A 15276-nucleotide genomic window follows, 5' to 3' on the forward strand; every position below is an offset into this window, starting at 1 on the left:
TGCCTTTGTTAACCACATCTTCAAGGAGACAAAAATGTTGGGTGTGTAGATTATCACATCACCTACACTTTGGAGACACTTCTACCTGGCTTTTAGCGATTTTAACTTCTATTTTAACTCTTCCAGGGCCCCTTAACACATTTGTTGTCATTTAAAAAGTACTGGATATATATTTTTTTTGTGAAAAGTTTAAAATGACTGTAAATAGGAAGTCGCTTGTTAGCAATTCCATTTTCACAGATTTCGAGAACTTCTGGGTTGATGATCATTTAAACCTGATCAGTAGAAACTGGGAAATTTCAGCCATCACAGTATCAGAAGGGTTTCTCTTTACCTCCCCTGTACCTGTTCTTAATCAGCAGTGGGATTTGAATACTAGCACATGCTGTCTCTGGGCCAGCACTGGTGGTGGGACTATCACTAGGAACAGGAAGTTTGAATGAAAAGGTTTCCATGGGGAAAGAACCTTCTGAGAGGTGCCAACATGCTACCTTAGTTTGTTACTTTACTATCCCTCTGCCCTCTCTTTACTCAACAATGCCCTGCCATTTCCTTTCTAGTAAAATTTACCCCTATACAGTGATAATAGGTTTTTAAATACTAAAAGGGGTGTATATTGTTAAGTCAGAGAATGAACTGGAAATTTTGTTATGGTGAAAATTATTCACTGTTACTGTTCTAACATATAACAGGCAATCTGTTCTAATATACATACAAAAGAAATTAAGGACAGTAAGCCTGAGTTAAAGATAGAGATGATGACTGTGTTCTTTGTTCATTTGCTTCACGTTTAGTGTTAATGTATTCTGTTAGGTTGCAGTAAGTTAAGAGAGAGAGAGAGAGAGAGAGAGAGAGAGAGAGAGAGAGAGAGAGAGAGAGAAGATCCATATGAGCAAAGAGTAAAAACTGATAATGGTTTCCACCTATTCAAGAAGACATTAGAGTAAATCGGTAAGCAGTCAGGTGTGAAGGTCTTAGGTGTAACAAGGAACTTCTGGTTAATGTGAATTGAAACATGAGAAAGATGGAAGAGTGAGTGTGGATTGCAGGTGGAGAGAGAACACTGCTTGTTAAATAAGCAAAAGCCAAGGCACTGGGTAGAGTGGGCAACATCAATGAGACAGGAGATGCTAGGGAACAAACTCATGCTGGCAAAGCACAGCTGGAGCAGCTAAATGCCCTGTTTATTTATATATAGAAGTAAACTTCCCGATCTCAGCTCCAGAATGAAGCAGGGAACCGAGAGATGGTTTGTAGAATTTCCTTCCAGCCTTGAAAGTTGCATAATTCTATATTAAACATTAGGTCAAATGTTGAACTTTTCTATCTCAAAAATGTTAAATGAATTATAAAGTGTGGGGGAGTACATTCTCTTTCAGCAGCCAGAAATCCTGGCTTATATTCTGAATATCTCAAGTATATTTAACAAATATCCCTTGTAAGTCTTTGTGGACTGTACATCTTCCCCAGGCCCTAAGAACCCAAGAGAAAAAGACAGAAACATTACAACTGTAGTTTCGGAGAAGAGAATTTTTAAACACATAGTTAAACAACCCGATTCCTGTAGCCTATGCCTCAAGTGTGTGTAGTATTTGAGGAGAAATAGTGTTGTGACGAGTCAGCTGTTTCCACTGTATAAAATGATCCAGCCAAGCTGACAACCTTTAGTCCCTGACACCTCATGCCCCGTCTAACCTTGTTACTGAAACCAAGGTACTCAGGTATATGTTGTCATAACACTTTAGCATTGAAAGTGTTTAAGAGTATGCTTCTCTTTAATGGAGTGGAGAATATGTCCACATATTTTGTATTTTTTTTTCATTAGTCGATAGTTTTTTTAAAAATCTGATTTTAAAAGTTACCTTTTTCTATAGTTAGAAAGTAATTTCACTGAATAGTGATGCCCTCAAATATCTGGAGTGTAGGGATGAGATCTTTATAAAATGTAATTTAGCACCATAGCCTCTGGAATGAGGGGGGCTTGAGGTCCTAGGCAGAACAGTAACTCCCAGTTGCCATAGTTTGAAAGTATTTGAAGAAATGACCTTTATACACAAGCATGCACAGACACCTAGAAGGTGTCTCCTAGTGGAGGCGGTGATATTAACTCCATAGTAATGTATTGCACATCCTTGTATCCTATCGTAGCTTGCCTTCTAAATCCTCCGTGTATAGAATTTATCTTAGTGAGAAACAAAATAAATATTTCAAAAACCTACAACATGATTTCAAAGACTGTGCTCTGTTGAAAGCGAGGTTGAACGTTTTCTCGTGCAATATGTGAAAATATTTTCGAATATTAAAAATTAATGAGAATTACAAAAGAATCAAAGTGTTTGCGCTTATGGAGACACTAACCAGGTATGATACACTGTGCATAAATTAAAACTTCCACACAGGATTCAAATGAACCATTTTGACTGATATGTTTCCAATGAATATTATAAAGGGAGTATTGTAATTCTTTCTTGTAATTGGCAATGAGAAGTACGGGATATCAGCCACTTTGGATGCCCCTTGGTTTAAGCAACTACAAAATGAGAGTTGCACATTATGTCAGTGGAGCAGAGTTTAAGAGAGTTTGTATTTTGTGTGAGGACAAGAATGGAGAGGAGGGAATAAAAAAAAATCAAAGGATTACCAGGAATTTATTGAGGAATGCAAAACTTCTCTTATGGAGAGACCTTTTACACAGCAGGAACTTCAGCCCATGAGTGAGGCAGGCTGCTTGCATGGAGAAAAACCAAACAATACCACCCCCTCCCCTGCTTGTCCGCCCGCCTCTCCCCCCTCACTCTATTGACATGCATAGCTGGCCTGGTAGGTGTAAAAATAGACTGGCAGTCCCTGAACTGGAAATGGTCACTGAATGCAGGCTACAGTTGCTGGGGTTTTGAGTTCCCTCCGACACCAGCAAGCCGGGCAGCCGATGGGGAAAACTGGTGAGGGACTTGTCGGAGCACTGAGGACAGGAGCCAAGGGTCATGGATTGTCTCTGCTAGTGGATCACTGGGAGCCCAGGCCAGGACAAGGGCAGGCCCTTTGACAGCCGGAACTGGAGACTTGGGATGGGGAATGCTGCTCTCTGTTCATCTTGCCATGCGGCCAAGAGCGTCAGAGCTCAGGGAAACATGCTGGAACTGGATACAACCGCAGACTACTATGGCTGTAACAGTGATGATGTCAAAGAGCCTGACCTACTGGTAAGTGTTAGGCCACAACCTGGAGGACATTGCTCTAAGAATCAACAGTGATGCTCATTGGTCAAATCTCTCAACTTCCTGGAAGGAAGTTGACGTAAAATCAATGTGATTTGACCACCTGACTGTCTGGGATTCAGTGGGCCTGATGCCGTTTGATCTGAACGCTATAGTATGAGTGTGTTGGTCTCTTCTTTCTTCTCTGTAGTTACAAACTGACATGCCAGGAGGAGTGTTGCACTGCCTCTTTAGTTTGGACTTTTAGCAAGACTGAATATGCATGTATATATGCACACGTGCACCACCCCCCCACACCATTCTAGAGTGATTTTCAGTAGTATTATGGGGACTCAGGTTCAGGCTGCCAAATTCTTTTCCCTATTTATATATTCTTTTACAGTTCACTCTTTCATTAGGCCAGAGGGCATTTTGCATGCATGTGCTAACTTAGAATCCCAGTTCTAGCTGTAAAGGCATTGTTCATGTCGTTTGTGAATAACTTCAGTGAGGCCTTTAGACATAGGTCTAGTGATGGTCATGCTAGTTAGTGAAAAGGCTTAAAAGTGGAGAACTCAGATGTTTAAGTTGGCCTCCAGAATTTAATCATCCCGTGACATGGTGTGTAAAAAAATCACCGTGACTTAAAAGGAAGTGTTGTCAGCCCAGGTTGATAGGTGCCGGGAGAGTCGAAAGTTAACCAGAACTTCATACTGAAGGCTTGTGAGAGAGGACCATCTAGGACTTTGCTTCTCTGTGCTCTCCGCTGTTCCCGGGAGTGATCACTGATTATGAGGCATGTCCTCTCTGGCTTTTACCCTGACCCGGATCTTTGGACTTGTTAGATGGTAGTGAAACTGAAACCTGGACTTAGAGCCTGTCAATAAGATTTGCAGAGCAGTGCTGTGGCTGACAGAGGAACGCAGAAAGCCAGGGAGGGGCAGGTGTTTCCCAGCTGGGAGGGAAAGGTTGAGGAAGCAAGTATCTCCTCCAGGGAAAATGTTGGCCCGAGGTCACCCAGGCACGGGGAGCTAGGAGCAGGCAGTTTCTCTTTCTGGGTCGGAGTTTAAATTAGCCACATCCACAGATCTCACAGTGAGCTCTTCTAATGCTGTGGAGCTGAGCTGAGGGCAAAAAAGAAGGTGGGCAAGACGGAGCCTTGTGCTTGGCAGTTGGAGGTTAAAAATACATCCTGTAATAATATACCTTGTTTAAAAACTGCATGTTCCTGAGCTTTGAAAAATACTTAGGGCATTCAAAAATATTTGCTTATAATGACCGTGATGTCCTTAAGTTGTACATGTGTTTCCCATTTATTTTTAAGTATCTATAGGGCTGGAGATATAACTCGGTGGTAGGGCCCCTCCTAGCACAGGTTATAACTCAGCACTTGAAAAAATTATTCACCAGCACTCGGGAGGCAGAGGCAGGCGGATTTCTGAGTTTGAGGCCAGCCTGGTCTACAAAGTGAGTTCCAGGACAGCCAGGGCTACACAGAGAAACCCTGTCTCGAAAAACCAGAAAAAAAAAAAAGAAAAAATTATTCAGATCAAATAATGTATGGAAGGAAATGAGAAGCACCTTAAGAATTAAATGCAAGAGCAAAATGAAGATTAGCTGTTTCTTAAACTTATGACAGGGTTTCCCTGTATATCTCTGGCTGTCCTAGAACTCACTCTATAGTCAAGGCCAGCCTTGAACTTAGAAAGATCTGCCTGCCCTGTTTGGCCCAAGGGTAAGCTTTTAAACGTAGAGGACAAAGAAGGGTAACTTGAGTTTCTATGAAGTTGATATGTTCTTTGAGGTAAAGAAGAAGTGACAAGTTGATCTTGAAACCCCAGGGCTAGAATGAGAAATTCATTCAGAGGTTCAGAATTCAAAAAGTTGCCCCCCACAATCCACTGGTTGGTGCCTAAGTGGCATTAGCTCTCAATATTCAGAATGCCACTCCTGCTGATGGAGAAGGTGGGGCCTGAAGCTGGCAATTCAGTTTTCATAAGGTCTGTAAAAACATCAAGCTTATTTAACTCATGCGAAGAGCACTCAGTTAATCTTGAAGCCAGTGGTGTGACACTATCGAGAGCTAGAAATACCATGCATCCTCTTCCCAGTTATAACAGCTGTTGGTCACAGAAACAATGAAATTTGGGCAAAAAGCATAGGATTGGATTATTGAGCGATAAAAAAAAAAACCCAAGATTTAAGATAGACTGCATACTAGAGGGAGACCACGGACCAAAGGCATTTTTGGAGTATTGGTTTAGGTTGTGTTCATGTGGTGTGAACTACCTTGTCTTTGACATGACCAACAAAGTGCCCATCACATTCCTAGTAGGGGCTTAGGAAATGTTTGTGGAAAAGATGAGAGAATTATTTAGGAAGTCACCCAAGGAAGCAGATCTTACTGTGGACATTTTCTAGTTACAGGTAGTGTGCCCTCAGATCTGGCAGAGGTGGTAAAATGGTGGAGTTACAAGATATATATTTAAAGGAAAATTTAAGAAATTCTGTCAACTTCTATTCAAGAAGTGAATGAACTTTAATTTAGATATTATTTTGTGAAATAATAGATCTTTTTTAAGTAGTTATTCTCTCATATAGCAATTTTTACACAAAGAACAATAGTTGCATTTCCAAGACATGTAGTAACAGATTATATTTTCATAAGAGTAATAATTTAGTGTAAACAGTAATATATAACTCAGCATCTGGAACATTCCTCTATATCAGTCTTATGATGAGTACATCCAAGCCAAACATTTGGCTCTATTTGAACTATGTGTCGATTTTAAAGCACCATTTCTTCTTCCATATTTCATAAGATTAACTCCACTATACGCACAGTGTCTTTTCAAGGTCGCATGTCTGGGACGGAGCTGAGAATTCATGGGAGGAAGGCTCTTTTACTTTTCAACCGTATTTTACTTCCTTCCCAGGCCGACATCTGTTGTAACTCTTACTCATTTCCAGATCCGGATTTCATTCCTCAGTTAAATTTATTATGTCGCAGGAAACATCTACTTGTTTTGTGATTCCTTTATTTTCTTTTGAGTCTCTTGAAATTTATGCTATTTTATATCACAGTTTACTATAAAGATCTTAGGGGTTTGGCTTTTCAATACTTCAGTCATATTTGTGTGGGCTTATGTAAGTGCGGTAAAGCTTCTCCTTTTTTTGTACCTCTCTGAAATATTTTCCCGTAGGAGCCCAACCCTCACAATGCCTACATGACAGGCAATCATTTCAGGGGCATCCTCAGGCTTGTCAATTATATATGGAAGCCCCGTGAAAGCTGAGAGTTTAGTAATAGACATTGTTTGTTGAAATCGGTTTTTGAGGAATTATGAGTGTTGCTGGCATAGAGTTTATTTAAAATCTTAATTTTCTCTTCCTACCTCTCTGCCTATTAACATTACTGAGTGACCAAGGGAGGATTTGAAATCTTAGATTTTGTTCTACCTGATATTGTAGCATTCTCCACATTTTCTAAGTAACTACACTTATTATGTAACTACACAGTGCACTAAACTTAAGTGTTGAGATTGGTCAATTATCTACTCACTTTATTAAGAATTCTCACTTTATCATGGAAAATATAAGAAATTAGAATTCTCCCATGATAGAAGTAATTACTTCTATCATGGGAGAATTCTAATCTGTTTCTGCAATCTGTTTCTATTTCCTTCATTCTGCTATTTTAAGATTAAGTAATCTGTTTCTATTTCCTTCATTCTGCTATTTTAGTATCTTACCTTTCTAGAGATTGGTGACCTCCTAAGGAAAGAGGATGCACCCACTCCCCCAGAGACACCTAGGAAGGCAGTGATGGACAGGAGACTCTGTGAGACACTTTTGAAAACCCCAGGTTGCTGAATATAGCCCTGAGCAGTAAACGAAAAGGCGTGTGTATTCATTACATTTTTATTGTTGTGATAAAATACCATGACGACGGCGACTTGCAGGAGGAAGGGTTTACTCAGCCCTACAGTTGCAGAGGATAAGCATCCTTCATGACTGCACATGGCAGGTACCAAATGTAGAAAGCTCACATCCTGAACTGCATGAAGGAAAGATGAACAAAGTAGAAGGGTCTAAAGTCGCTAGACTCTCAAAGCCCATAGAAGAATGCTTCCTCCAGCAAGGCCACACCCCCTAAGACTTCCCAAGGCCCCACTAGCTGGGGATCAAGTGTTCAAATACGTGACCCTACTGGGAACATTCTCATTGAACCCACGGTAGCTTGTTAAGGGATAAAATATGATCAACCATTTTCTATTAATAAGACGGAGTTTTGCAAATTTGTCCATTCAAATATTCTGTATGATTATTTCTTTTCAAAAATGGCAAATGGGGGCTAAGTGTGGTGGTGCATGCCTTTAATCCCAGCACTTGAGAGGTAGAGGCATGTGGATCTCTGAGATTGAGACCAACATGGTTCATAGAGTGAGTTCCAGGACAGCCAGGGTTACATAGTGAGAGTGTTTCAATCAAAGGAAGCACAGTGGAACACAACTTCCTATGCTTTGTTACACGGTAATTTTTGATGGTTGATGATGGCTTAGTTGAAAAAGAATATTTGGCATTGTGTAATAAATACATAGCATGAGAGGTCTAGTTAGTCTTTTAAAGGTTGCACTTCTCAAAGTGTATTCTATGAATGACTTATCTGAAAGATCACCTGTGGTGTTGTAGAATGGCAGAAACTCCTGGGATCGCCTGAACCTGTATCTCAGATGGTAGCCAGGAAGATGTGTTTAGCAAGATTAAGCATGATCTCTAAGTAGCTCGTAAGTGAATTCGGGTAGGATAACTACTACTTTGTGTTGAAAGTGGTGGGCTGACTTTTCTGAAGAGACAGGGCTGGGTGTGTACTCAAGGTCAGCACACAAGGGCACAAGAATGTTAACAAGCCTTTCCAGTCCAACGTGTTGGCAACACTCTATAGGTAATTAAAGAAGCCAACACCACACTGGGCATGTGGGAACAGAGGATGCTCTGACAGCAAACTCGACCCCTGCAGGTTTGTGCATCACCTTAGAAGTCAGACAGGCTCTGTTCTATGTGGCACTGAAGTTTTAAACAACAGCACTTAGAACATGCTTAAATCCCACTCTCAAAAACGAGTCATTTCTGCACACTTACAGAGAGTACTTTTATTCACCCTGCTAGCCATCATCAGAAAGCCCAGCACAGCGGCACTAAAGAGGTTATGAATATGTGTTCCCAAAGTTTTAAAATTTGAATTTTACTTCACCGTTGAGCCCTTTGAATAACAATGTTGTTCAGAATCATCTGTTACTCCCTTGGAATTGATGTCCATACTTCAATTCAAAACGTTCCACACACATGCAGCACATGAGAGATGATTAACAGATGTCTTCGGCCTCATTAAATGTTCTTAGCACATCAACTGTTAAAAGCAAAAGCATGGACATATTAGAGTTAGTTTGTTTCAGCAAAGGGCACCTGATGGTCCAACCCAGAGCCAGAGCTGGGCTCAGCAGTAGGAAGGTAGGAAGTATGGATAGAAAACAGAAGTCCTGTTTGGAAATGGCTACATTTCTGTACTAGCCTTATAAGAGCCTGGTGTGAGAAGCCATTGCCTCCTCTGGCCATGGTTTGATCTGCTCGTGGCCAGAGACTGTGTCAAGCTCAGCTGCTGTTTGGCCTGGGCTCAGAAACTTATTGTAAGAGAGTACTGTTTGCTGCATTAGGTCATAGTTTGCTACAGAGGGACTCATGGTACAGAGTGCTCAGACAACTTCTGGGCCAATTATACATGATTTAATAGAAATCTATGCAATAGAAAATATCTAGTGTTTTATACACACAAACACACATATATGTATACATGTATATATACACATATACACATATATGCATATATGTGTATGTATATGTAAATATATATGTATATATACATATGGTTTGTTTCATATATACACACACAGACACATATATATGTATATGTATGGTTTGTTATATAGTTTGTTTTTGTACAATATAATCTGATTAGGGTTTCTCCTCTCCCAACTCTTCGTAGATCCTCTCACTTCCACACCTATCCAAATCTACATCCTTTCTTCCTCTCTCTCATTAGAAAACAAGCTGTCTTAGTCAGGGTTTCTATTCCTGCACAAACATCATGACCAAGAAGCAAGTTGGGGAGGAAAGGATTTATTCAGCTTATATTTCCACATTGTTGATTATCACCAAAGAACTGGAAGTCAAGCAGGTCAGGAAACAGGAGCTGATGCAGAGGCTGTGGAAGAATGTTATTTGCTTACTGGCTTCCCCTGGCTTTCTCAGCTTGCCGAGGAAGACACCAATCCATGAGTATAGCAGAATATCATTAGCAGTCATTTATTGCTATGTTCCTATTATCAGAGCAGTAATATTTGGGTTTCCTGTAGGTCTATGACCTATCTACTCTCAGGTTCTTGGCCACCCTAGCAGGGTTGGGGTTGGGTGCCAGTTCATCAGATAGTGGTTGGTTATTCCAATTTTGTGCCACTATTACAGTAGTGTTTTTGCAGGCAAGTAATTGTAGATTACTGGGATGCTATGCTGGCCCTCTAAAAAAAAAAGATTTTGCATTTATCTTTCTCCTCTGGTGGTGTACAGAATAGTTTACAGTAGTAGGAACACTAGTCAGTAGGGGTGAAGGTTCTATGTCAGCTCCACTTTTCTGGGTTCAATGAGTTATGCAGGTATTATCTTCAGCAATAGGGTCATATGAAGTTTGTAGAGAACAACCGATAGCTTTGTAAATAGCATAGGTTGATGGTTTCCAGGGCGTCTTTGGCCAACAGCATTATTAGATGTAACCCATTCTTGGCACTGGAGGTTCCATTTGGTGGCAAGAGATGTTCAGTTGGGGTACCACTTCCTCCAGTATTTGGCAATCACTTAAATCACTTTCATATATGTATACATTTTCAGAAGCTTCTGGTTTCCAAAGGAGAGCCTCCATTGGCCCTTAGTTTTAGCAGCCCCCCCCCGCCCCCAAGTTCTCTCTCTTACCCCCTTCTCTTCCCTCTCCATTTTATCCTCCATCCCATACATTTTTAATTGGCTACTCTAAAATTAGATTTTGAATCAATGCATTACAAGATAGTAAATATTAAATTTCATTAAGTCTCCTCCCCTCTCCTCTTCTTCTTTCCTTCCTTTTTAAAAAAATAATTTGAACATTTTGTTATAGTTCATTTTAAGTGGCTTGGAGGTCAGTGAGAAATGCCACTTTCATCGCTCATGACATTAGCTTTCATAGACTATTAATAATCATGGATGCAATTGTTTCCTAAAATAAGTTAACAAAAATGGACCATTTCTTTTTCAAATTTTACATATAGAATTTTTGTTCATTTGTTTGAGATTGTATTACATCCTGTCTTAATACTCTATAGTATAGGCAGGCCAGCCTTAAACTTTTAGAGATCCACTTTGTCTCTATGTTCTTTCATTCATTGTTTGCTTTTAATAATCTCTGACATCTCAAAAGGGATGGAAAATTATAAACATATATAGACACATATAGATAAGCTCATGGTAGAACATTTGAAAGCTGAATTTAAAAAATTGTTAAAGTCATAATAGTCCACTACTTTAACAATTATATTTTCATGTCTCACATATTCTTTTACAGTTTCTTTATATATTTCCTCGTGTTTGTAACAAGCCATTTCATTTAATGTCACATTTATTTAGACTTAAAATCAGTTTGGAGGAGAGACTTATTACAAATACATTTTCACCATTTACTTTTTAGCATGAAAAGGAAATTTACTACTGTCGTTTCTTGAAAGTGTGACCAACCTTTAAGCAGCAGGTGGAGCTAATTAAGAACAGCTGAGAGGGGTTCTGGATGCTTCTGGAAGAAATCCCACTCAGGAAAACATGCTTGTGTGCACGTTCAAAATTTTTATGCCACCCAAGAAACAGAGGACTAAATGTCTGTCTTTGAGGCCACAAATGTATGGTGGTGGCTTGGAAGATCTTTTCCTTTTACACTAATAGTGACAGTTGTGATGGCAACAGTATTCTAGTTTTATGTGTTGAGTATAACACACTGTAGCATTTTGAAGTAATGCAATTGGGTCCTTAGGACTTACAGTTATCGCGTTATCTCCATCACAGAAAAAGAAACCTTCCTTTTTTGTTTTGGATACAGTTCAAACTGCTGGCTCTGCCCCAAGTCAAAAAAGGGAATTGGGCACCAGAGGATCGGAATGAACACTGAGCCAGGAATGTGGTTGTAGTGTCCACCTGTTCCCCAGTCAACAGAGGACTAATACTCAGTGTTGATGACAGCATCTGGTGAGGTGGAATCAATGGGGGGGTCTCTCTAGCAAGACAGGGCTCACTCACACTTCTACCACGTTTTACCCCCAAATCCACAGGCAAGTGGCACAGGCCCATTGATCCCAGGCTTCCTCATTTTAGAAGCTTATGAGGATTAAGTAAGATTATGAATGTATTTGACGTGTACCGAGGCTACTGTTTATATTGTAGAACAGCATACAGGAAAGAAATAATCTAAGTGCCTATTGATTATTCTCTCAAGGTGCTCAGGATTTAGTGGGGCAGCCAAAACATGCACACAAAAACCAGGTTTAGTTCTTCCTTAGTCTTATAAATGGGTAGAGTAGTAGAGGGAAGATAGATTCCTATCAGGATGCTGTGTTTGCTAAGGACATATTTGTCATTAGCAAGTCACTAAAGCTGCATCGCTATCTATATATTTATATTTTTACAACACACACACACACACACACAAAAGCACTCACTCACACGAGTCATGAAAAATTATTAAACATGTTTGGCAAGTGCTACCTTAAAAGAAATGCAGTCCATAAAACATATTGTAATTAATTCTCTTGCTTAAAATTGAACCACAGAAGAAAGGCATGGGTCAGGGTAAATCTTATTGATGCTAGTGTCTACTGGACACAGTCAATGTTAACATAATAGATGTATTGGTGAGGAAACTCAGTTTTATAAACATTGCATCCCATTGGTGATGAAACTTAGAAAATAAAAGTGGTACACGCCTAGGGGCACAGGGCTGCGTGTGGTCCTGTGTTCTCCCTAGGCTATACTTCTCTGGGTGGTTGTGACCAGGACAAAGGGGATCTGCTTTGTTGATTTTCCTTCATCAACAATCAATAATGAAAATGGGATATCCTAACCAATATCTTTGCAGTGCAATAATAACTTTAGGGAGTTTTATTGAGTTCCAATAGAACTAATTGCGGTATATAAGCTATACTGTTAAAAGGAAAAGCTGAATGCTTGTGAATTTAGGATACTTGATTCTCTAAGCCTTTTCCCAACTGCTGTCACATATTTGTTATTTACCATACACATTCTTCTCTAAGCCAATTCCACATCTTATCTCTGATTGTAAGATTACATCCCCCACCCCCTACCTCCCGAGAACAGCATTGTGTTAAAATGAAATTGTGCAAGCCATTCCTGATGATTGAAGTTTATGGCACAAGGGTTAAGTTTGGAAAGGCAGCAAGTTCTGGGAGGAGGAAGTGGCTTCTCAGTTGTATCTTGGCTTCATGGGGGGAAACGACAGCTGTGGCATCTATCTGTGAGCTCAACGTGGGGTAAATATCCCGCACAGGAGCCGTTTTCAGTTTCACTAGTACAAATGCACACAGACACGCAGAGAGTTTCTGTCCTGTCAGTCAGTGCTTTCTGCATATCCTTTAGGTATGGGCAGATCATCTGAAGTCCCTTCTAAAGGCAGAGCAGTGAGTCCTTCGTTATTCCTCTGACGATGCACCTGCTGGTTCCGTGCTAGCCATGACTTCACCCGCTACATTCAGAACCCTGAGTCAAACATGCTGCTGTTGTCTCTATATTCGTGTATGTGAAAGTAAGGATTGGGTGCAGTGATGGATCATCTTAGTTCTTCATTTACCTTTTAACATACAACCATGCGGCACAGAGTAGGCACCTCAAAATAGCCAGCTATCCACAAAACAACTTGTTGTTAATGATGAGTTGTTTTTAAACCATTTTCTTTCTCAAAATGCTTACTTTACGGACTTAGGTTTTCAATATTAAAATGGAAAGCTATTGTTTTCCAATATGAGTTCATTTAGATTGTACACAGATACCGCTGTGGATCCTGTCAAAGATTTTAAACACATTAATTTAGTGAGTCACACTGGGAAATAATCTCTCTTTTAGATGGTACACATAACACAGGTGTCTTTCTTCCTTTGTTGTTTTAAATTTAACATTAGATTTCTTGACACTGGACTGACACGGTTAAGGTAAAGAAATAGATGTAAGGGGTCTTACATGTTTAATTTAGTATAATTTTGGCACACTGGCTTCTGCCATTCCCTTCTAGAGTTCATTGTTTATTTTCTGCATGCATGTGGACTGTAAATAAGTATGCAGAGACCTCGGAGAGCTGTTCATTACCCAGTAAAACCCACATACTTCAGAAAATGGGATAAATGAATATGTTTTCAACAATTAAATGGGCATTAGAAAGATGGGCTCTTGACATTCTATAGGAGTAGAATTTAATAACAGATTCACGAGTAGGATTAGAGAGAAACAAATGATTTCTAATAAAAAGCATAATTATCATACTGAAATTTCAGACACCTAATAATTAGAAAGATGTTTTAAAAAAAAAAAAAACAAGCCAGGAACTCCAAGGATCGCATAAACAATCTGTGGGCTCATTATTCACAGAAAATTAAAACATGGCTATGGGACAAGAATGATATTATAAAATAATGAATTTGAGTTTTTATGCTAGTCCAGTGTAGATATTCATATAGTCAAAAATTAAAATTTGAGTTCAGAATTTTTTTGCGTCCTGATATTATGATGTGTGGTTGTTGATCTGTAATTATGTGATACCCCCTGTAATTATGTGATACTCTCTAGAAAAGGTAATCTCACTGGTAATTAGAGGCAGATTCCTGAGTATTGTAAACAAAAGACCTTAGACTATATATTTCCATGCCCATCCCAGTGGGGCCACAAAATCACCAGCTATATCACAGCTAAGTCACCAGTATATCACCAGCTAAATCACCAGTATATCACAACGAAAGAAAAATCTATGCAGGTTCTTTTAAAATAGTGGTTATAAAGTTAGGGAAGTCATGGGGGCGGGGTTTACTTCAAGACCTGATACTTGGTTCAACCTTGAATAATTCAATGTGAAAAAAAAAAGCAATCTAGGGTAGACTGTGCTGTCTGTGAGGTGGTCTGTGCTGTGCCCCAAAGCCATTTCTGACTGATGGATTGTCTGCTTTCAAGCAGATGGTCTCTGAAGCCAGAGAGTAATCAGACCTATGGCGCTAAAATTCTCATTGCCTATCTCAGGGGACAGTAGTGAATTAACACTGCAGGTCACCTAGCATGATATAACATCTATTAAGGACATTTTCACTTGATTGGATCTGTGTTTGTTTGTTTTTGCTTGTGGTTTTTTTTTTTTTTTTTCATGTCACAAGAGTTGTGAAAGATGTAAAGGGAAATAAGCTTAATTTAACTCCATTTATCCTCATCCTGAAGTATTTCATTGGGGTACACTTTAATGTCCTTCCTGGAAAATCTGCTATAATATCTTAACACACTGATTAAAAGGGTTTCATTCCAATATATTTTAAAGTGTCAGTCAAACTGTTGTAACATGGCTCTCTCTCTCTCTCTCTCTCTCTCTCTCTCTCTCTCTCTCTCTCTCTCCATGACCAAAGTTGGTTATTATTTGTTTATAAAACAAATTCCTTTTTTTTGTTGTTTTTGTTTTTTTTGAGACAGGGTTTCTCTGCACAATCCTGGCTGTCCTGGGACTCTGTAGACCTTCATGGTTAGTGGAGATCTAGCAGGGAATTCCTTTGAATTTGTGTACATGTCGTGGAAGATGGCTGGATACCTTTGTGTGTTCATTCTAGGGATGCTGAGTTGGTGCAGGCAGAACGTTCTCAGCAGAGCTGCCTGGCTAGTTAGAAATTAGGAACAGGATTAGGTATAGGATTTGTACTACGATAGTTTTGAGGGCTGGTGAGGTAGCTCAGTTGATAGAGTTCTTGCA

General features: G+C 39.6%; 1 protein-coding gene across 6 annotated transcripts in view; it reads left to right on the top strand.

Annotated features, from left to right (window-relative positions):
* The window catches only part of Ank2 (ankyrin 2), a 605825-nt gene that overhangs the window by 391583 nt on the left and 198966 nt on the right, over nt 1–15276 (top strand). For 2 of the 6 annotated variants that reach the window (XM_085835542.1, XM_085835543.1), the window contains exon 1: nt 2861–3203. The exons of the other annotated variants lie outside the window; for them this stretch is intronic. In XM_085835542.1, the coding sequence (XP_085691668.1) occupies nt 3069–3203 (135 nt within the window). In that variant the 5' untranslated portion in view covers nt 2861–3068. Of the gene's footprint in view, nt 1–2860; nt 3204–15276 lie in introns of those variants that run through there. 6 annotated transcript variants of the gene reach the window in all.

The sequence above is a fragment of the Mus caroli genome, unplaced genomic scaffold (assembly GCF_978045245.1).
Source record: "Mus caroli unplaced genomic scaffold, Mus_caroli_1 scaffold_3, whole genome shotgun sequence".
NCBI lineage: Eukaryota > Metazoa > Chordata > Mammalia > Rodentia > Muridae > Mus > Mus caroli.